The 24,344-nt window shown below is 39.4% G+C and overlaps 1 protein-coding gene across 3 annotated transcripts in view; it reads right to left on the reverse strand.

Annotated features, from left to right (window-relative positions):
* SLAIN1 (SLAIN motif family member 1) overlaps nucleotides 1–24,344 on the reverse strand; it is a 48,193-nt gene that overhangs the window by 18,086 nt on the left and 5,763 nt on the right. For all 3 annotated transcript variants that reach the window (XM_030476763.2, XM_030476764.1, XM_030476765.1), the window contains exon 3: nucleotides 1,113–1,262. In XM_030476763.2, the coding sequence (XP_030332623.1) occupies nucleotides 1,113–1,262 (150 nt within the window). The remainder of the gene's footprint in view (nucleotides 1–1,112; nucleotides 1,263–24,344) is intronic.

Here is a 24,344-nt window from a genome sequence, read left to right on the forward strand (position 1 = left end):
ATTCATCTTAAATTCAGCTGTTCTCTAATAGTATCTCCAACAGAAAAGAACATGCAGGGGATTACTTTGCTTTGGAAGGATTGTAAGGAGTAAACGTGTTTGCTTTTCTCAAATTTGCAAGTTACAATGGTCCTCCAGGCTTTGCAGAGGTAGTAACAGCTGTGCCTGTTTGGCGCAACAGTGGGAAACTAGACAAGATACCTGAGGGTATCTCAAATAGCCTTCATTTAGGTACTAAATTACATCCCATCGAATAGGGGAGCTTAGACATCTTGCTCACATAGACACCTACACCAGGCATTCAGTCTGGAGCTGTATCTCACCCGCAGTGCCCACTGTTATATCCCTTAAAACAGGGCTTTCTGCACTAATTTCACATACTGCAAAGAACTGTGGGCACAGATCAGTGTGACACTGAAGCTAACCTTCCTTAGACCATGCCTGCTCCTGTCAGCAATAAAATTTTAATGCCTCTTCCCAAGATTTTCTCTGCTGCCACTGCAGTTTAGTCACAGATACAAATTGACTCCTGATACTTGTAGTGAAGAAGGAAAAATGCAACTTTCTGCAATTTACAGCCCACAGAAAGTTTGCGGTTTTCCTAAACTCCTGCATCCCCTTGAAATCAGTGGCAAACATAAAATAAATCTTGGATTTATTATTTAAACAATACCAGTTTGAAAACAGCCATGATTCTGCTGCCTATTTTTATTGTAGAGAAATGCTCCCTGCTACTTCATTACACAGCTGTACCAATGTTTCTGTAGACAGAAGGAAGGGGCACAGTGGGGTAGAAATGAGCAATAAAGGGCAGGCAAAGCTGGAGACTGTTTAAGCTGACATAGTCGCAACTATACTCTCAGGTAAATCATTACTGAGAAATAGGCTCTGTTTAGTAGCATCACTTTCCTATGACATGCTTCGTAACACAGAAGATAATCTACACTACTAGTTAATTGCCACATTTTAGGTTTTTTTAAAAAACATCTCCCTCTGAGGTGAGAGTCTATATACAGTCATCCAAACAGTGCATTGCTGTTACATGCTAGGGAGATTAGATTAAATCAAGCAATTTTGTAAGCACTATAAATCAATAAAAAGGTAAGCATTACCTGTCCGTTCAGGTGTTAGTATTGCTTTACTGGAGGTTTTAGAGAAGCTGGGACTGTTAAAGCCATTGGTATATGGGGTGAGTCTTGCAACGGGACTATAGGGAAAAGCCAAGGAGACAGGTGTAGAGAAGAGGTTCCGCCATCGGCTAGCTGTTACAGATGTGAGGGACAAGGGGGAAAAAAAGATGTTCCATTATAAACAGAATAGTGCTGTTTAAGAGAAAAATCATCTCATCTTAATCTGTTCATTAGACATTTTTTACTTATAGCAGAAGGAAAATAATGGTCACAGTTCAGCAGCAAAATAGAGGATCAGCACAGTCTTCTACATTTAAGTGTGCTGCAAAAGTTTTCTAGCAGACGTCTTGTTTGCCATTTTCTATGTATATACCATTTTGGTATACATTCATCACATACATCACTGACTGTAAACACACAAAGTAACAGAGGAAGTAAAACCCGCTACAGTTAACAAAGAAACACAGATTAAATTTGTAGTGCTCTTCAAGGAATTGTTCATGGCAATCAATCATCACACAATTGAATTAGCAGTTCAATTATCAGTTATGGGAGTTCAGAGACACAGCAGTAAAAGACGCTTAACCATCAAGTGCTAAAAACAACTACAACCCCATAGCCACCTTTTAAGTTACCATATTTTCTCTTCTCTTTTCACAGCATCAATTCCTGATTATGTAAGTATGAAGTTTGTTGTTTCTTTTTATTCTCCACTTCTGGGTTTTTTTTCTTGAGGATTAACCAAATAACAGAACAGGGCACCTCTTTTCCTACATATTGTTTACAATAAGCTTGCAAGGCATCTGGTCTGCTCAGTAACATCACAAAGAACTCAGAGTAGGCAAAAAAGCTAAGGGCTTATTTAATTTACATTTTCTTAGCTCATCCAGTAAAATATGAATACAACTGCCCTTTGGTTTGCTTATTTTCTAACATGCATTCAAGAGGCAAAATAAACAATACCCACATGCTCTTCAGAAAATAAATAAAGTTGGTTTAATTAGAACGAAAAGGCAAAATTTTAAAAATGTAAATTTTCAGAGAACCCGATCAGGTACAAGCAAAGTTTTTACAGATGAAAAACAGATTGTAATATCACATAGTTATTTGTGATAGAATCTATTTTGTCCTGACAGATGTTATGTACAGCAACACAGGCAGGAGCGCAGGTCTACCTAGCTTAGAAATCAATGGCATAACCTCAATCCTTACCAGGTTTTTGTGGTATCAAATGCTGCAAACTGGTCTTCAAATCTAGAAGGGCCCCAAAGCACCAAAAAGTTATTCTCCATCATATGCTTAGTTAATACCACAAATCTGCCGGGTTATTTGGACCTGTTGATCCAATCATTTTAAACACTCACAGATATCCAAATAGTATTCAGGGCCTCTCTATTTTAAAACCTCACTGTCACCAAAATGATTTAGCAGGACATATGAACTATTCCTTCTTGCTAACATCAGCACCAAGTGGCCATGGGAAAGCAGGGAAGTGACTCTCGTTGGCAGTTTGTCAATCACATCCCTGAAACATTTTGGAGTAATCAGTTCATCATCAGTTCAAAATATGCTATTTCCCCCTTTCCCTTCTGCTTTGACCCACTCATAGGTACTCCTGGGATTTTAAGGAAGAAGCAGCCTTTTCCACTCTTCCCACTAGTGCTAGTAAGCTTGGAGTGAAGGCAACTACCTGATTCCAGCACTGGCACAAAGCAGCCTGACAGTGAGGGGAGTACCTGCAAGGCTCAGTCTCTGTGGAGGGGAGCTAAACCACACATTAGTAAAATATAAAAATTCAAATTGTGATCTTTGCTGTCCTCTCATCAAAGAATTATTGCAACTCCCTCATTTTTGATGATTCTAGTTCCTTCAAGCTTAAAGAAACCTCAAGGTCTGAGTCCTTAACTAGGAGCAGCATCAGCACCACTTCTAGGAAACTGCTCGATGTCAAGCAACACAACACAGACTTCCTGGCAGGGTTATTTGTCCTTTACATCACTAACATGATCAGTTCAAAAGTCAGGCACACAGGTGTTCCAGGACAAAAAGGAGAGCACATGAAGATGGACACCACTCTATAAACTAGTAATTAACACAAATTGCCAGGAATGAGATTAACTCACAAGGAGTTAACAACTCCAAATTGATTTGAGGCATTCGCTGAAAGAAATGTGTGCAATGGAGTAGATCTTAATATCATATTCACAGCTAATGTTTGTCATTTCCAGAAGAAACCATCAGTAAGGAGCAAGAGCTGACAGTTCCTTGTGATTTTATTTTTCTGCCTAACACAAGATCCTGTTTTGTTGCAGCCTGATCATTTGCCAGGCCAATTAGCTGCCAGCATGTTATCACCCCCAGATGTGGTCAACCGCACAGCACAAATAAACATCATTCATTACCCTCTACAATAACCACTGTGCACTGGACCACTAAGCACAAAGCAACAGTTATCGAGACTATACAAGCAAGAACCCACATGAAGAATATAATTAGTATTTATGGCAAACCAGATTTCAAATTCCTCTTTCAAATAGTATGTGTTTTCAAGGAAAGATGGACAAAGAAGCCAAGAAATTCTACACTAATTTCTCTATATAATGAACCAATGTAAAATATCCCCAATTCTAGAACTTTTGCCACTGTGCCTAAAATAAAACTTCACAGTGTTTAAGCAAAGGATTGACACTTTTCTGGCATACAATTAGCTCCATTGTTTAGGATCAAATATAGAAAACAGTTTTCATTAGTTTTCCAATGGAAATATCAACGTACAATTAAGACCTTATTTTTATAATTTCCCTGGAGATATCAAAAATGCTAACATGGATAAGAATAATAACACATAGAAAAATATGAGCAACTACATAAACATAAATGTCAGCATACTGACTCCTTTGAACAATCAGCATTTGATAAGAACTGATGGAAAATTTCACATGACAGCCTGAACAAGTAAACATGTACAGAACTGCATGGCTCGAAAGGAATGAAGCACCCTGCAAAACCACAGGATACTGTACCATACCTAAAGCAATTCCTTTACTAAAAGCAATTTCTCATTTAAACTATATAAAGTACAGAATTTATGAACATATATAGAAGAACGTTTTTGAAAGTGAAGAAAAAATTTGCTATTCAAGTTAATGGCAATATTAATAATCTGGGACATGAGGTAAAAACCAGCATAGATTCTCATTATGTTGTTTTAACTTTGCAGGGTTACACTGACACAAACAGGGACAAATCAAGTACAGGTCCTCTACTTGATGAATCAGATATGCCCCATCCCTGTTAGTGTTCAAGGCCAGGCTGGATAGAGCTTTGAGCAACCTGGTCTGGTGGAAGGTGTCCCGGCCTGTGGCAGGTGGGTTGGAACTAGACGATCTTTAAGGTCCTTTCCAACCCAAACCATTCTGTGACTCTATAATTCTATTACTTAAGAATATCAGTGTAGACTGCACAAGGGGACTTCCTTCAAGAGTTAGTAAGTAGGGGTCTCCAAAATACAATTTAGTGTACATCCTTACATAAATAGACAGACAAGCACAGAGGCTTTGTGAAAAATGTGACTGTCTCAGCATTCATTTTCCTTCTGCGTGCGCAACTCTCCCCACACGCACAGGTCCAAAAGCATATTTTCTAAGCAGAGGTAATAGCCAAACTTGGATTTCTAGCTTCCCTTTTCTGAGAAACTGGCCAAATGTTATGTTGAAGTATTAAGCTCCAGGCATGACCTAGGGCCCAAATGTCTGTTCCCTCCCCAGCTCCCATACTCAGTAAATGCTATTTTATATAAACTGCCAGTTTGATGCATTTTCATTCCATTTGGTGGATTCCTAACCAGAACGCATGAGCATACAAGCTCTCACATTTCATCTAGCTTGAAGAAAGATACACCTTTCTGAGCAGAAGACTCATTCTCATGTATTTACTACACAAGGTAACCTGGAACAAAACATACAGCCCCAGATTCTTCTGCCAAACTATTAGCATTTCATTTATTAAGGAGAATGTTTACCCCATTTAATTTTAGGAGCCTTCAAATAAGGAATTAGGAGCCTTCCAAAACAAGGAATTTTTACCAAAGGGCACTGTGAATGCAAAGATTTACATGGGAAGACTGCACAAATTCACAGAAGAGGAATCTACCAAAGGTTAATAAATCACATCTAAAGTGGAGTTAACATCTGGTTCAGTCAGTCTCTGAACTGGAAATACAACTAGGAGGGTGTTAATGCAGGCATGTAGGCTATTTCCCCATAATTCTCACTCTCTTCCAATATCTATTTATGGTAATTTTGGATGCTGGGTCCTGTATCACAGACACAATGAAGATGCTTTAATGCATAGACGTTGATAGTTGACCTAGTCACCACAGGACACAATATACTCCAAGAGAAAGGATGGGGAAGGATTCATCTCACCTCCACTTGAAAAAGCCATGAAGCCGTGCCTGTTTGTCTGCACTGCCTACAAAGGCAGTCCAGTGTGACTGGCTCTGATACAGATCTCTGCATATATTCAAACGAAACTCACTGTGACAGCATTCATTACAGAGAACAATAAACAGAGCTTAAAAACACATTTCAGAGACTGCATTCAGTTTCCCCTTTTTCTAAGCAATTGAAACAGACAACTCTTTGCAGTGCTAGAGCACTGCGATGCTTGCATGCATCCTATTGAAACAGCTGTATATATCCAATTAAAGTGGCTGAACATCTTTTTTGGCAGCAGTTCCAGTTGAAAGGGGAACCCTTGCTACCTTCCTACAGGCTAGTGCTTTGCCCCAATCCTCCCCATGCCATCTTCTTGGCTGCACTGGTACCCTGTACCAAGTACAACCGTCTTTGCAACACTTCATGCTCAATTAGAGCAATTATTCAATCTGTATCAAAAAGACTTTTTTGTTAATTTCTTTTTTTTAAAAAAACAGGATGCCCAATGCCCTTTACCAGCAAGATGAAGTCCAGCTGTACCAGGGCATTTAAGGAGAGATGGAGAAGCAGAAAATAGCAGCAGGAAGGTGAGGCTGCTGAAGCCCACTTTGCCTCCAAAAGAAACAAGAACAGCCTCCACAATGTGTGTAAAGGCAGGTGAGATTAACTCAATGTCTGACACCAACTGCTTGCTTACACATATAAGTGCAGAGCAAAACACCACCACTTTCATTGCATTTTAACAATTATCAGCAAAAAGGGAACAAAATGGTAACGACTTTACAATATCACTCAAAAGGTAAAGGTCTATCACCATGATGAGCAGACAGTGCACAGTCTATCCTTGCTGTGCCAGTTGGATAGACCTCCTGTCTCTGCCGATTCTGGCTGTAAATTATCATATCTCTAGTTAGGCTCACACAGCATGTAGTGACTGAAATAAGCTAGAAAGCCTTCATCTAATCATCATGAATAGATCTGAAGGGGCAGCGGTTCTTGGAAGCACAAATGAAGTTACAACAGGACATATGTCCCTGCCAAAGAGAAAGTGAGTTACATTCCTGTGTAAAGGGATAAAAGGAAGACTCAACCACAGTGGTGAGGCACGGGAACAGGTTGCTCAGAGAAGTTGTGGATGCCCCATCCCTGGTAGTGTTCAAGGCCAGGTTGGACAGGGCTTTGAGCAACCTGGTCTAGTGGAAGGTGTCCCTGCCAATGGGGTTGGAAGTACATGATCTTTAAGGTCCCTCCAAACCCAAACCATCCTGTGATTCCATGATCTTATTCCAAATGTAGTAGATCCCCAAGAGACTGAGGTTGCTTTATACCATAGAGCAGAGCAGAGGGCCCAAGAGCCCTGCAGAAGCTCTGAGGAGACTGGTGCATCTACCTAGCGAAAGGTAGGACTGTGACAGGAAACTAACGTCTCTTCCACTATCAGCATACCTTCGCTAGCAGCTAGCTGCACCCGACCTGGTGGGTGTAACTAATCTGGTCTCAAATAGTTCAAATAACCTTGCAAAAAGCTCCACACCATACTTATAAGTGGTGGCTTCACTCCTCTAACGTGAAACAGGTGTCTTGACACAGACATTGCTATTGCAGTGTACATCATGGAAAAGCATCACATTTAAGCAGAGCTGTATCAGAGGTCATGATACATATACCACTTAAACATCGTTTGAGCATCATGATCAGGGTGAATCACATTTTACTCACTGCCTGTAATCCAAAGGGAAAACATTTGGCTTGGCACAATTTGTGAAATACTTTACATTTTCCTTTATAAAATACAGGTCTATCATTGCTTACACACACTCTAACCACTGTGAGAGAGACACTCATATTCTCTAACGTCATCATAAGCAAAATCTGAACGCTCATGCTCCTTGCATAAGCATTGTGACACTCATCTGTCCTGGGTTCAGCAGTAGCAGTCATTTTTTCTCCTTCTTAGTAGCTGGTGCAGCACTGTGTTTTCAACTTTAGTTTGGGAACAGTGCTGATTGATAACACCGATATTTTTAGTTGTTGCTAAGTAATGTTTACTCCAATCAAGGACTATCACACTCTCATGCTCTGCCAGGGAGGAGGGGAAGCTGGGAGAAAGCAGAGACAGGACACCTGACCCAAACTAGCCAAAGGGGTATTCCATACCACAGCACGTCATGCCCACTATATAGACCGGGGGGAGTTACCGATAAGGCCGAGATCACTGCTCAGGTTGGGCTGGGTAGCAGTTGGCGGGTGGTGAGCAATTGTATCCTCTCCCCTTGTTATTTCCCTTATCATTACTATTATTCATGGTAGTAGTGGTTTTGTATGGTACCTTAGTTACTGGACTGTTCTTATCTGAACCCGTGGGATTTACATTCTTTCAATTTTCCTCCCCATCCCTCCGGGAGTGGGGGGAGGAAGAAGTGGGGGGAGGAGCAAGTGGCTGAGTGATTCTGAGTTACCAGCTGGGCTCAAACCGCGACATCATCCCAGCCTTATTTTCCTTCCTGGATTCATTACGTTTGCTAACTGCTTTGTCTGTATTTCACTGACAGTGTGATACAGCAAAATCCCACAGAGTACTGTAGAAAGAACATTTTGCAATCACTCAGCAGTGGTTTAAATGCTCTGTTTGCCACAACACTCCACAAATAGTAAAACCAACTAAATTTTGAACTGAAAAACATCTTTTTGTCCTTTTCTTTAAATGCTGGTTCTTTGAAGCATCTCACAGGTCTGAGAAATAGTATGCCTGGGTCTCAGCACATCACTGCCTACTGCTTGCAGAGCCCTGGCAACATTTGCCTGCCATATAACTCACACCTTTTCAATCCAGTGGACATTTGCTCTGCAGACCAGTATGACATTCTCTCTAGTTCTGAAACAGTTAAGGGAATGTCTGCCAACAAGCAGCAGTAAGAAGTATGAAGCTGCAGGACTCACCTCCACAGCCTCCATAATTCAACACTTGCAACATCCTCATCAGAGATGCTTGCCCAGGATGCAGCTCTCACACAGTAAAGTGTTGGTGACCAGCAGTTCAACAGCTACTGTGCTGGATTACTAACACCACAGTTCTGTGGACCATGGCACTATCAAACCAGGAGGACCTAAATCTGTCTTCCCTGAATTACAACTGTCATATTGTCATCACCTCTCAGAGAGGTGCCTTTAACTGTAATGGGATGCGTAGGGTTGTTTGTAGGGTTTGCATTTTATGGTTGACCTTGTGCAAAGGTTATATACAACTCTAGAGCGCTGACCAGAATATACGCAGTTAATATTTCCTATTTCTGTATGAAAGGTGCTGTTACGCTACTAATTTTAGGGTCTGCTGTAAAGAAACAAAGTTTAATGTCTAAAGCCAGGCCTATAATCTAATTAAGATATTCAACAAAAATGCTAATTAAAGTTCCTTAACCAAGAGAGGAGGCAGAAATTCCTTCCACTTTGAGATGGAGAGTAGTTACCAGAGCTGCTATTTTGAAAGACTCTGCAAACCACTTTACAGGAAGAATCTGGGGAGCTGTATCTCTACAACCCTTCCTGGGCATGTCCCCTGGGGTGTACTGAGCCCTCTAACTCACCACTCTCACTAGCAGAGATTTGGGATCAATGAAGAGAGAAACCTAGTATCATACATAAGCTTAATAATGCATGTTGGGGGGCGGGGGGGGATGTTGCTTCTAATATGGGCCCATAATCATAAATCTGTGCACTTCAGTGAGCACTTAATCCTAAAAAGTATCTGGTGGTAAAATTGACTTAAGAGAAATCTGGCCTGCCACTTCTTCAGACATGGTTATCTATTATTCAGGAGCAGGCTTTCACACTACTAATCCATCTGGTACACATACTGGGTATGTGACTCTTGTTACAGGTCCTCCTCTTCCCTAGCCACACAGCTCTGTCCCCTGGTGCTTCCCTTAGATTTGGAACTTGCCTCAGCATCCAAGGGGAAGGAGAAGCAGTTTCATGTCCCCTATTCATGTCCCCTATATAGAGGGGCTTCCTTACCTCTTGTATAAGAAATGTAAGTGCAGCGACAATTTTTGAGTTGCAGTAAAAGCTAGTAAATGTAATTTCATTTTTGGACATTTCTCTGTTGGATTACTCCTGAACTAATACTTATGATAATTACAGAGTCAAACTTAAACAGGCGAAGTTTGGGTTAGATACAAGGAAGAAGTTCTTTACTGTGAGGGTGGTGAGGCACTGGAACAGGTTGCCCAAGGAAGTTGTGAATGCTCCATCCCTGGCAGTGTTCAAGGCCAGGTTGGACAGAGTCTTCGGTGACATGGTTTAGTGTGTGGTGTCCCTGCCCATGGCAGGGGAGTTGGAACTGGATGATCTTAAGGTCCTTTTCAACCCTAACTATTCTATGATTCTATGATACTTTTCTTGGGCATAAATTTCTATGATATTTCTCAAAAATACTTGTTTCCCCACAGCAGTCCACTTGCCACATCCACTTAATTCTTCAAATTACTTACAGACCAAAAAGCCTGTTAGTGCCAGGGGTATTTTGCCAATACAATATAGTAGGACATGTAAATGAGTCTTAATACCATTACGCAAAGTTGTTCTTTATGTCAACACCCCACAAGCATCCCCAAAGCAGGTAATGATTCACATCTTTTCACACTTTTGATGAACAAAACTATGCTGCATTCAAGTCTCCAGCACAGACCTGATCTTCCCAACACTTGAACAACAGCAAGAATACCATGTGTAGCTCTAATGTGTATCAGAACCACTGCATGGTGTCTAGGCAGGCTTTGCAAAGTCATCCTCAAGTAAAATCTCTGACTATGGGGAATCGAGCTCCAGAGTTTTAAACAGTTTGTTCTGATTACTGCCAACCAAATCAAGAGCATGAACTTGTTCTATTTTCAGTCACGTGGGAAACAATAAATACTGAATCTCAGCTTACCATATTTTTAACCTCAAATGTAAAGCAGAAGACTCCTCTCAAAGTTATCTGACATTCACTCCAAAAAGCTTACAATTAGTAGGTGAAATACCTCAAGGAACTAACATAAAGTCAATGCACAAACAACAAGAAAGACTTCTAGTGATTTCATTAGGTTTTGGATCAACATGGTCCTTTTCCTATTGTGTTTCTACTACTATAATTTTTCTATTACTTCTATCCTGTACATGAGATGTAATTACAAAAGATCATTTTTTTAAAATACTATTTATTTAGTTACCTTCCCTCCTACCATAAGATTAGAAACATTTCACTTGATTCTTGTCTTAGGTTAATTTTACAGTGGTGGAATGCCTGGCTTTCAACAGAATTCCAGTTTACCATACACTTCACCTGTACGTGAAGTTAATTATGTTTAATGACTGAAAATTATCACAGAAGCTATGGTATGGAAGTCAATCTGAATTCTAGCTACACAGAAGGGGAGAGATGGAGGAAGAACATTTTGAAAAATGCAGCATGTCCTCTGTCTTTACTAAACTCTGTGGTCTGTATTCACCTCAACTACTTTTCAATGTTCTCATTTGACCTCCAGTCCCACCTAACCAGCTATGCTCCTCTCTGTCCCTCCCTGTCACTGAAGTAAGAAAGATCTCATGCTCCAGAGATGTCTCTGGTTTTCAAATAGTCCCCAGTTTCAACCCTGAAGTTTAAGATTGCTTAAAAAAGCTAGTATAAACCTTACTTGAATGTACTTCTAGCATATTTAACACAGAGAAACAGGCATATATGATAGCTAGAGAAGATATAACCTGAAAGTTGAAATACGAGGAGTATTATGATATTCATTCAAGCTGGATCCAAGTCACAGCTACACTGATATACATTATTATTATAATATTATCCATGCAGCACTGCACTGTGTGGATGGATATACTGGAGCTAGGCTGTTTGGCATGCCTGTGTATGGTGTAGACAATGTATGCACTGACAAGATTAACTCTTAGTGTCTACTTATGTTCTGATAACACAACAAGGAGGGGTGACGTAATCTGTGTGCCTGTATATGCTCTGTATATAAGCATACCCTTCAAGGCTACCAAGAACACGAAAAGTTTGTATCTTATCAGCAAGCTGACATCTACATAGCAAAAAAGTACAGGTTTCGTGTATTTTTTTAACTTCAGTCTGAGAAGAAAGCCTGTTTTCAAAACCAGTTAACCTAATGGAGCTTTTTTGTGCAGAACTAAATCTCCCTAATCTCTTGCAACTGTACATTAGACGTCTCCGGTTTAATCAGCCAGAAGCAGTTCTAAAACCCCAGTGATAGCAGTGCATCCACTCTTTTGGAAATGCTGTTTTCATCCCTTAGGGAACAACAGCTGCTTTGTGATCTCTTGAGTCTCTGTGTCTTTGTACTGGTACATCTAAGATTGTCAGCACCATCATATTTATCTTCCCGTGCATTCAGTACAGGAGCTGAGTCATCGCAGTCACAGCAGTCACACAGAACTCTGCTGGACAGAAAGGCTCCCTTTCTGCAGCTTTCGTCTCAGGAGTTGAATAAAAGATAGGAGGAGACAGTAGTAAAAGTGCCATTCCAGAAAAAAAAACCAAAAAACAACCACCATCACAATAAAATAAAATCACATGAACTAAAACTCTTGACAAATATGTAATAGTTAGGGCAAACACTCAGCTGCAGTGTAAATAAATTTATTTAAAACCAAAGCACATGTTGAAAGGATTATTTTAAAGAATAAAACAGATTTTTTTTTTTAATACAGATTTCAAGAAAGGCTTAGCTGCCATTCACAAAACGGAGTAAGAGGAAGGGTGCCTCTGCCCTTTCATCCTGTGAGTCCACGTTTAGGGGACATCTCCAGGACAAGGAACAAGGCTACTTATCCCTTCGCTGCTTCATTTACAGAACAGGTATCAATTCAACACCCCTTGCAGATCAGAGCTCAGCTACTACACCATGTGCTCTTATGCTCTTCTGCTGAAGACATCCTATTCCTTTAGTCTGCTCACTGAACTAGAGGTAAAACAATCCAAAAAAGACTATTACCTAGTAGTTAGTGTACTCCTTCAGAGAAGGTAGATAGGGTTTTGCTCCACTTAATAAGAGAGAACTTCATTTCTCCTAAGTGGATATGTACTATACTGCCAACCAGATACGCTAGCAACAATTTGAATCAAAGATGTAAATTTTTGCTTAGAGGAACAGTTGGCTGGAGGAAACGAGAGCTAATTACATTCCCTAAATTTACAATTTTTGGTAGCATACGTAATTCTTTTTACATTTTTAAATTATGATCTGCAAGCGACGTAAGGGATCCATTCCGTAAATAACAGGCTCATAGAAGGACAATTTCCCATACTTCTCCTAACAGTATAGGATCATAATTACATACCTGGTGTAATTCAAATATGTGTCTCTGTTGGGATATAAGTCTCTTGAGCATTTATCATAACACAAAAAAGATACAATAATTCAAATGTTAACCCTAAGCTGTATTTTTTTCTAACCTTACTGGTTAGTTCTGAATTTCCCCTGCATCCAAGAAACACCCACAAACACTTTATCTACTTGCCATCTTTATTCACAGGTTAAACCTCTGAAAGGAGGGTTTTGAAGAGGGCTTCTCTGTCCACACGTTCTGACTCTGACACCCTGTTCCAAGATGCCACACTCCTTTTTCTTTGCATAAGTATACGTGCTGCCTATACTGAATCTGACTGGAAAAACTACACGCTAGGCTCAAATTGGGGTCAAAAGCAGCACTTACCCTCGAGGACCCCTGTGGCTTTTGGATAAATATAGCAGGTGTCACAGTTAAGTGCTTATTATGAGAATGTGTTAACACTAGCACCCAAAGCATAGAAAAGATACAAAACCCTTCAAAAATAAAAGATACTGTAAAACAGGTTGTTTGTATTTCTAAAACACCAAACAAGGAAAAAAAACCATGAAAGTTTAGGATTAAGAAAACTACTAATAGAAGTTTAAGTGACTGTCAAAAAAGTATTCAGAATACACACCCTTGTGTAGAATTAAGGTTCAACACCAACCGAGGGTAAAATGAAGAAATACTGACCAAATAGTTACTTCTAGGAGAATGGGTAAAATGACATAGAATCAATGAATCATAGAATAGTTTGGGTTGGAAGGGACCCCCAAAGGTCATCTAGTCCAATCTCAATGAGCAGGGACATCTTAATCTAGATCAGGCTGCCCAGAACCACCTACAGCCTAGTCTTAAACAGTCCCTATTCTCCAGGGATGGTGCATCCACCACCTCTCTGGGCAACCTGTGCCAGTATTTTACCACCCTCATTGTAAAGAATTTCTTTCTCACATCCAGCCTGAATCCTCCCTCTTTTAGTTAAAAACCATCACTCCTTATGCTATCACAACAGGCCCTGCTAAAAAGTCTCTCCCCATCTTTTTTATAGGCCCCTTTTAAGAACTGAAAGGCTGCAATAAGGTTTCCCTGGCATCGTCTCTTCTCCAGGCTGAACATATATATGTTTGATATAGATACTATTATCATGACTGTCAAGGGAGTCAGGGCTTCTGCAATGACAATTTTTAGCCTAAGCAGACAAGTCTCTTCAGACCGCCTAGAGAAAGATGGGTTTCTCCTGACACTAACTCAGAGCACATTCCTAAGCTTAAATTCCTGCAGGGTGATCTCAGACATCACGAGAGACTCCTGAGTATCTCCCAGAGGTACATACACTCTAGCAAGATCTGTATAAGCATTTAACAAAGTGGCAATCCTTGCTCCTTGCAAACAAGTAACGTAAGTGTATGCAGACAGAGAAGAAGAGCGGAGTATAACATTATCAACCAAGAGTACAGTACAACAGGGAAAGCATGAGAACGGCACAAGAGAAAAGAGTCAAAGCACACAACTTGCAGAAGGACTATCGATACAATTATGACACTGCTGCAACATCCTTCTGCCCACGTCTTACTTTCACGACAAAAGGCACTCTCAGTATCTTGTAAGTGTTTCCACCACCAGAACTTGTCACGCCCACAATAAGCAGAAATGGGCTTGGACAACACAGCTTGAGATGTTTCTTCAAGCTTCTCCATAAAAAAACATTTTGTTTCTTCCAAGTAAAATTACCTCAGATTTAACAGCACCCACACAGGCCAAAAATAAAATGTCTTTGGACCAAGTCCAACACAGTGGGAACATATGTGCCTTATTTACAGACTGAATTTTTGTTTTATTTTATTTAGAAATAAAGATCCATTTGTGATTACTGTGAAGTATTTCACAGTGTTTCAAAAGACATTTAATAAACAACCCTGAGGCACTCTTAATGTTGGCTACATAACTGCAACACATGAAGAAAAACTGGTGACACCATGGAGCCACAGGCTGAAGCAATGACTCCATCACTCCGTCCTACCCTATTTCACGCTGGCCTATAAATTGCTCTCTCCCCTAACTTTCCTAAGGGTTGGGAAGGATGAACAAAGAACACAGAAATTTGCCAGTGTTTCACAGATCTACTTGAGGAACATGCACCTCTAGGAAGAACGGACCTTAAGGTGTTCGGATGCTGAGCCCAGTCCTCTGTTATTGCAGGCAACAACACAACAGATAACTAAATTGCTATCACGCACTACAGTCCACAAAATCATTCCCTGCACCCATAACAGACTAAAGAGGTGTTATGAAGAAAACACTGCCTAAAGCTAAAAATCACAAACACATGAAGTGCCAAATAACTCTAAAATTGGGGGGTGGGGGCGGAAAAGAAAGAAAAAAAGATATGCTACCAGTCACATTCAAATTCTGAAGACTTAATATTCAATCCTACTCTTTTACTAAGGCTATACTGTGGTAGTACCTTGAGCCCAATGAAATTGGAACTGCATTTTATGAGTCAGTCCTGAAGGACACAACAAATGACAGCCCTTGGCCCTAACAGCTTACTTTAATTTCTGACACAAATCTTTACATGGCTTTCAAGTGGCTTTAAAAGAAGCAGCAAGCAGTTAATGCTACTCAAAGTCCATTCACATCCTGAAAATACAAGTTATCTTGCACCACTTATATTCTTATGTGCTGATAACTCTTCAATGATATGATAGCATCAATACAAAGCACATACTGAATTTTTTTATATGTAAACAGCAGTTCTAAATGGAAAAGACAAAATAACAAATACATACTGCTGTATGACGCATGAAAAACCATGGAAGCCATATGCCAACATGCTAATCCTTTAAAAGCTATAGCTCGAGGTTACATCCGGAATGAATTAGAAGATAATTACAATTTTTCCTTCCAAAACTCTTAAAATAATTCCTTCAAATTAACAGGTTACATATTAAAGTTGCCTGCATAATAATACCTGTATCACTGAAGAGATTAATGCAATTTCATTACCAATAAAAACAATGTCTATTAAAAAAAAAAGTAAGACACAAATGCACTTCTAAGAAGAAAAAGAAATCAAGCTTCTCTCATAGGATTGCTTCAGGCATTCTTTGCTACCTTTCTACCTTTCCAGACATTTCCTCTGAGTGTCTATGATGTCCACAACTAAGTTTCGCACCTAAGCTCTGATTACCATCAATGAAGATCTACAGCTCAATTCAGCTGTCCACAAGTAGGCATATTCTGCCATTGAATGGATACACTTAGGGCATTCCAAGGGCATCAGTGCCATATATATATGGACAACCAAACCTAGCCCTGTCTTTCTATTGGCTATAATGGGATATTAAATACTGCTTGTAGGAAGGTATGCCAGGAGATGGTTTGTAACCAGATGCAACATGAAGAACTGCAGACCAGACATGAGATGTTGCTCGACATAACAAGGAACAGACTATGAAGTTGCCAAAAGTGACCAAGGGGTCACTGCTGTTAGCGAGCCCTGCACTTTATCAGTCTCTACTTCATATTAAACTCTTAACTATTTTTCTACACAGAGGGTGTTGTCTGTGACACATGTGAGTGTGCAAACCCACATGCATGTGTGAGAGTCCAGCAAACTTCAAACCATGCTAGCCAATGAGACAGACATGAGGTCTGAGAGCCCATTACTGAGCAACTACAGGGCTCAATACAGGCTTGGCACTGGAGGGACTCTGGGTTTAGGCTAGCTAACAGGTGCCCACATGAGCATGCAAGATGCCAATAAACATCAAGTCAGACTAGCCAGCAAACAGGACCAGAAGTTTGGGGCCTGGATACTGCCCAGAAAATGGATGTAGGGGTCAGCTACTAGGGCATGAGTGGCTGGGGCCCAACACTGGACGGAACATAGGTCCAGGCAGGTGGCAGAGACATCCATGTGGCTGCACATGGACAAGTGTGGGTGTCAGACCTGCTGGTAAGACTCAGTCTTACAACCGACTGGACATGAGAATAGGGAACTGCAGTAGCCTCACATCTAGTAGACTGGAGAGGAGGGAACTCCTGGGTTTGAGACTCCCAACAACTTCAGCTCTGGAAAAACTTATCAATGCTCTTCCTTGCATCTTGAAGATCACCAGGTTTAGCCACACTAAACGTATCTCATATGCTTAGACAGCTTCAGACAGACCTGCAGACTGGAGCAGAGCCCACCCTTCAGCACAAAACAGCAGGGGCATCATTCAGTTGTCTAAAACCAGAATATAATGACATTCGAGGTGCTCCAGCTGGTCCAGTTAACTGAGGCTGCTGTGCAGGTCCTGTGCCATACCCATCTGCTCCATCTAGATATCTCAAGGACCCAAGAGCATATTTTTGTGCCTATTATAGAAAGATTCAGATGAGCTACTAGTATGTGAAAACACCAAAAGACTCCCAAGTGTCCTGTGTGTCCCAGTTCTGCAGAATGAACTTAGCATCTAAACAAATGGTTATGAGCGTGGTCTGAAATGCCATGATTAAAGAAACAGGAGACTATGAGAAACAATCTCTGAATTACAGGCATCAGGGCTATTCTTGCAAAATGCAGCAGGTATTCAAGACTCGTTAAAAGTGTAAACAAATATTGTCATCTAACTCCTTCTGACGTTAAGTACTCCCAAGTTTTTTCTAATTAGTGGAGAGAAATGAGTATCCCAGACTCAGTTCAAACGATCGCTTAAGAATAGACAGGTTGGATAAATTGCCCTTTAACTTCTTCAATGGACAGTTAATTTCTCCCAGGTATCTAACTCAAATTACTAAGGTTAGATGAAGTTACTCATAACCTCTAGCACCAAAAAGAGCTCTCTAGATATGAATCCTTATCCTACTTAGTCAGAAACAGCCTGTGCTCCAGCAGCTGCAGACAAAACTAAGCGAGAAAGTAACTAACTGATATTCTCTCCCATGCAGCAGAGGATACAACTCATCAACTCTTACAGTGGAGTTTATCTGACTGCATGAGGACTTCTTCACCGAAGTTAGCCACCACTACCTCCATGTGCAACCATTTTAGAAATGTACATTTCAAGAAGCAAATCATCTCACCCTGAATTCATAAAGTGCAGGTAGCAAGATCAACATTGGTATGACATAATCATACAATCATAGAATGGTTGGAAGGGACCTGAAAGATCATCTAGTTCCAAAACCCCTGCCATGGGCAGGAACACCTTCCACTAGATGAGGTTACTTAAAGCCCTGTCCCACTTGGCCTTGAACACTGCCAGGGATAATGGGGAAAGACAAATGAATACAAGAGAAGCTGGCTTTCTTTCCAAAAGTAAGAAAACTTACTTGTTCCAAGTCAGAATGCATTTGCAGTGTCCCTCTGTGGTAGGGAGGTGCACAGGGTTGAATACGCACAGACATCAGCCATCTGCTTTTATGAAAAAGGCTATCCCAAAATGGTGTTATTGTACAGATTTCTCTGGTGTTACAAAGTGGGTTCAACCTTACCTCAGCCAGCTGTGCAGACTTGGTTTACAGGTACTTTACACTGTAGAAGTGCTAATGGTGGTCCAAACTCACCAGTGAACATGACACCTCTTTTGTCTTGGTTTACAGTATTATTTTTTTTTTCGGTAACACCAAAAAATTTTAAAAATACATAAAATAAAAAGATGAAATAAATAAATAATGTATAAGCTATCAGTTCAATGTCACTTTAAGAATCAGTCTTACCCTGCATCGGTTTTCTGTAACACCTCATAATTCAATCATACAATAAAATATTCAAGAACTTGTTGAAGTACATTTTGTGACTTATTTTCATATGATTCTTTAAAATTAGTAAAAATGTAATTTTTACATTGCTTGAAATGCTTTTCAAAACAAGAATTACCCAGGTTTCAGCCTCTTTTGCTGACAAAAGCAATTTTCTGTCCCACAGGCATACTTATACTACTTTTCTCCCTGAGATTTCTCAGAAGTGTAAATCTTTTAATGAAGTATTCCATTATAATGTTTGATCAAGCCACATTCAAAGACTTTTAAGAATGGCTTAGGGACCTCACCAAAAGTAAACATTCCACAAGAAAACCTTTTCTGATGTTGTAAGTTTTACAGATATATCCCACTCTAAAAGTAAAATTAATAAAACAGAAGTTGAGGGGAAGGCCACGAAAGAAAAATTATATAAAATCAATTTTATTTTTATAAATTCCTACGTCTCTATCATTTGTACTAACTTATCATCTTTCATCCTGCAACATGAAAAAAAACCAACCCCAAACAAGACAAATCTATGAATCCTTATGCCTCAAGTATTCAGATTAGATCTTACTGACTACATTTCGTTATGAGGTAGAGTCAAAAAAGTTTTATTTTATTACAAGAATTTTGGCATGAACCCTTAGGTAAAAGCAAATTCCCGGTGTGAATATTTTATTTCCATGAAATATGAACAGAGATATGCTGGATGTGGAACGCTCAGTAAAGCAAGTGCAGATAACCGACTTCTTTCTAATATATTAAGATGTGAGGTCAGCTACCAAGGAGAAAAACTGTATGGCACATCTACAGGACTACGGACTACATCCCAAAAGTAACCAACCTAAAGATACTTAGGGGCCATGGCATAGAACAGTCTGAACAAAAGCTTCCCAAAAGATACAACACTATAAAGACAAGAACCGAAGTGCTTCCTGAAAACGAAAATACAGAAAAAAACATTTTAGTAAAGAGGCAGTGCTACCTCTATGTACCACACGAGGGAGGCTCATCTACACTCGGAAATGTTATTCCCAGCTCTCTTCTGCAGACATCAAAAATAAGCAGTGAAAAAAAGTCAGCATGTAAGAGAAAAACTATAACAATGATTTGGGGGCTAGCAAACAATTGGCAAGACTCAGACTACCAGGAACACAAATGAAATGGCAGCTTCCAGAGCAGCCCAGTTTTGAAAAGATCCTCTTTTCCATACAAAAGATATCTTCAGCACATAAGCTTTCAAGTGCCCCCAGGCCCATCAATAAAACCTATGTTTCTTTTTAACGTCTATCCAGGAAAGTAGCTGCATACTTTGGAAACAAAACCAGTGATTAGTACTCTGCTGGATAACATTAACTATGCCTGTATTTTTAGTGTAACTGTCAGGGCTGATGCTACTACTATTGCTTTTAGACATATGCTGTGTTACAGACTTTGAGCCTATATGGCAAGAATAAGTTATTCCTATTTTAAATAAGCCTGCTGAAATCCTCAAGTAAAATTTGACACTGTTTCTAGATGTTTAAACACTCAGGATGAGTTGATAATCCCAGCTCAGTAGCTAGCACGAATTAATAGAGCACCTATATTCTAAAATGGGATGGGTATCTTCTCAACTGAGGTAAGATCCAACATCACCTCTCTACCAACCTTTAGACAAACTTCAGAACTCAGCATCTTCTTGTATGTGTAATGACAACCAGAAATCAATTCTAAGAAAATATTTATGAGCTGCATAACAATCAATCCCCAAATATGAAATTAAATTCTTAAATAGTATGTATATTACAATTTAATAAAAAGCAGAAGTCATATCTAAGAGCTATATTAAAAAGGCAAGAGATATCTGTGAAATGAAGCGTCTGATCTTCTACGCATTTGTTGCCATAATGGTTTTCAACCAAATATTTCTGTCTTGAAGCGTACTTGCAGAGTAGAAATGTTCCAGTAGTAGAGAGAAATACTCTATCTGAAATGCAAGTAGAAAATCAAACCTGAGTTCTTCCCAATTGCAATATACAAATCATGCTCAGCAGCTGCATCAGAAAAACCAGTGATATCAGTATTTGCAAAACCTCTAAGAACTGCTTGGAATTATGCAGCTGTTACAACAGGTTATATCAAATAAATGGAACCTAATAGGAAATTGCTCCTGTGCATATATATGTGAGCTCCAAACACTAAGCTTGTAATGCAGCAGAAGACAGCTATGCATCCTGTCCTCTGAGATGCTGCATTTCCCAAAAGGTGCCCCCATGATGACAGGAATTACAGTTGCTCATCACCTTTTATCAACAGAAACATATACAAAAAGGAACCAAATCTGTTGTGCCACTTCTTTCATTCCTTCTAGAGCTTTAGGCATTTTATTATTTATGATGGAAACAATGATCCAATCATCTGCAAGCTCCAGCATGGTATCATTTTACCCCAAAAGCATTTTACATTAATCTCCATTACATATGAAAAATAATGATGAGAAAACTGTATTAGATCTTATTAATCTAGTCCCAAGTGCCACAACATACATTTCTGATGCATCAATGGACAGCAAACAAACCTGTATCAGAATAATAAAAAAAAATCCCACCTTGCACTGGGCGCAGCACTGCATTCAGCTCAAGCACACAAAATAAAAGCTTTCATCCACTTACAGCATTTTCTGTTTGCTTCCGCTGTTAAGAGACTACAGCATAAAAGTTTCCTATGACAGCAATTCTTAATAGTTGATGAAATGTATTTTATATCTTAAAGATTCCAAATTAAATTACTCCACTATGAATCCCTGGGAAGCGAAAGAGAATTAGGAGAATGGGACAGGACCTCACCTCTTTCTGCTAAGCAACCAGTTGCACATCCAGATAAAAATCTTCTGCCTGAAGCCCTACCAGCTATAATACTGTTTTTTTAAAAGTAAAAAGAAAATAGCATTGTCAAATTAAACAATTTATTTCAGTTTGGGTTTGGTTTTTTTCTTCTGGGTATGTTATATGTTTGGCCATCAAACTTAATGGACATGTGACACTGGAATCCAACAGAAGAAAGGCTAAAATGTCACTGATGAGATTCTTGAGGTTTGTGAAATTGTAAGCAACTGGAAAGAAACTACAATGGGTGTGATTCACAACACACGTTATCATTCTCAGATGACATAACAGCATTCATCCTGAAGTACATTACTCATTTTAAGAAATGAAGCAGAGTTTTATCTTAAAACTATAAATTACTGCAGCCAACTGAAAAATCTACAGACTTCTGTTGCCTCCACTTTTTAAACAGCTGAAGCAGCACTTCTGAATAAGAACTCATCTAAGCCAAACACTGAAACTAGCCAATATGTCATATTCTCCAAGAAAGAGGAGCTTTCTGTCTGGAAGGCTGAATCGGATGAGATATGCTTTGAGGCCCTGAATAAAAGCTGAGCTCCTACAGACTGACTCCTTGCTAAGCCTCTTAACTCCTCAGTTTATCCACCCGCATCCTCCAGAGCATTTTACAAAAGTGAAGCTATACAGGGTATCTCCAGCCAGGGTGTCAATCAACACCATCTCATCCATTTCAGAGGGGTTATACCCATCTGTACCAGCTAGGAAGTTTACACACCTCATCTCTCTGCTAACTTGGCTTAATACTGACGTGCCCCAACATCTCCAAGTACTACCAAGAAAATACAGAAGAATCTCCATCACACTGTTAAGACTGTTAAGTGGCCCTGTTGATTTGAATGAATCTAAAGAAAATAAAATAGATGGCAAGATTAAAAAACAAGGGGAGAGAGAATTGACCCTATGTTAGATAGAGAACTGCTGTAAACAAAACCAACCAGAAAGGTTTCAAACAAAAGATGACTGAAGAAGAGCAAAAAGAAAGAAGTGATATAGGTCAGGTCAAAGAGAAAGAAAAAATAAGAAAAGAGACACAAACAAATATTACTCAGACATTGTAAATGCTCATGGAAAACAGGAACAACTCAAAGCAAAGATCTTATCACAAGAGGTTACATTTAACTTGTCATTCTCCTTAAAGCTACCATGCTTAATCCAGAGAAACAGGGTTTGTAATAAGCCTAGTTCATTATGAACATGATAAAAGCTTTACCTACTTAGTGGTAGACCTTGTCCAAGTTCTCACAGGGGTTCACAGATGAACCACCTGCTGGAGACCACCACAGTGCTTATACTCGTAAGAGATTTATTCCAAGATGAAATCTTACTTCCACAATGAAATACTTGAAACAGTCAATTTTGCTCAAAAAGAAACAGCCTGTTGAGCACAGAAAGGCGAAAAGTAAAAAAGCATCATCCAAGTGATTCTCCAGCTTGGAAGACCAAGTAATCATTGTATTAATTCATCACCTAGGACTGCTTTGCCAGAAGTTTCTCACAAGACTTTTAGCCTTGTTATGACCTATCTATCTTAATGCTGAGATATTTCAGATAACAAATGAATACTTTTATGAAAATCAGGATATAACATAATACGGAAAATTTGCCTGAGCAGGAATAAATGAGCACAGATTTAAAAATCCTAAGATGACAACAAGAATTCCTTAAAACTCAGAAAAATAGCCTGGCAAAATTTTACTACTTTTGGCTCACAGCTCTTCTTTATGTGTGCATTTACTTACGTATGCTGACTTTGCAGGCAAAAATCAATTTTTACTGCTTTTTATTTCTATGTGCACTATAGTGCCTAAAGAGCTATGACAATCTAAACTGGATTAATTTTTGGCTAATGCACCACGGACAACATTACTAAGCGAATTCTACCTATAAGCCATTTCAGAAACCACGCATTGGTACTTCATAAATGATTTTAACTACACATTTAATAATTCTCAAATACTTCAGTGTTACCATTGAGTCGGTGCCAAACAGAAGAGGCACAACTAGATTTCAAAATCCCTCTGAAATGCTCTTGCAAGGCATATGGCTAAAAGGGGGAAAACAATGTTCAACTTAAAAAGTTTGAAATTTTAGGACCAGAAAAGAAGAATGACATTCTTACTGAGACACTTTTACAATTAGGCTAAAATTACGTGTATATATTCATACACATATACTTACTGATAGAGTGCACTGCAAAACAAACCCCAGGAAAGTCAGGTTACAGAAAGTTTGCTGTACTTTTAAAACAAAATTATTAAATTCTTACAACAACCTCACATCTCGTTTCGAACTGAGGAAGAAATAACTATTTTGAAAACAACTTCTACAAAGTTAGGGTAAGAAATACGACATTTGCTCATTATGTATTATCTGTAAAGGCATAGGTGATAAAATCTTCAGAAATACAAGAGTTAATCAAGTCTAACTGAATTATTAATTAAAACAATTTTAGCATAGAATTGCTGCAGCAGAAACACAAGCCTATCCCCTCTTTGAACATACTGCTCCCATAAAAAGTTTTATACATGGCATGTAATTTCTCAGAAACTTTGTACAGAGCCCAGGAAATTCACAAACCCATCATGAGTAGAGCATATGGATCAAACCAACCCACTGTCAGCATAACTCTCTGCGACATATGTCACTCACTGTAACTTCTCCACAGAAAGAGATTGAGCTTGTTTCTATATTCACATTATGGGCTTGATTCAGTTCCCCATACCTAAGCGTTCTTGCCCATCCGAGAGGCCCTTGCAAGGTCAAGGTACCACCAAAGGTATGGCAGATATGACACAGGACTTGCAGAAGGTCTG

This window comes from Strigops habroptila, chromosome 2 (genome assembly GCF_004027225.2).
Source record: "Strigops habroptila isolate Jane chromosome 2, bStrHab1.2.pri, whole genome shotgun sequence".
Lineage (NCBI taxonomy): Eukaryota > Metazoa > Chordata > Aves > Psittaciformes > Psittacidae > Strigops > Strigops habroptila.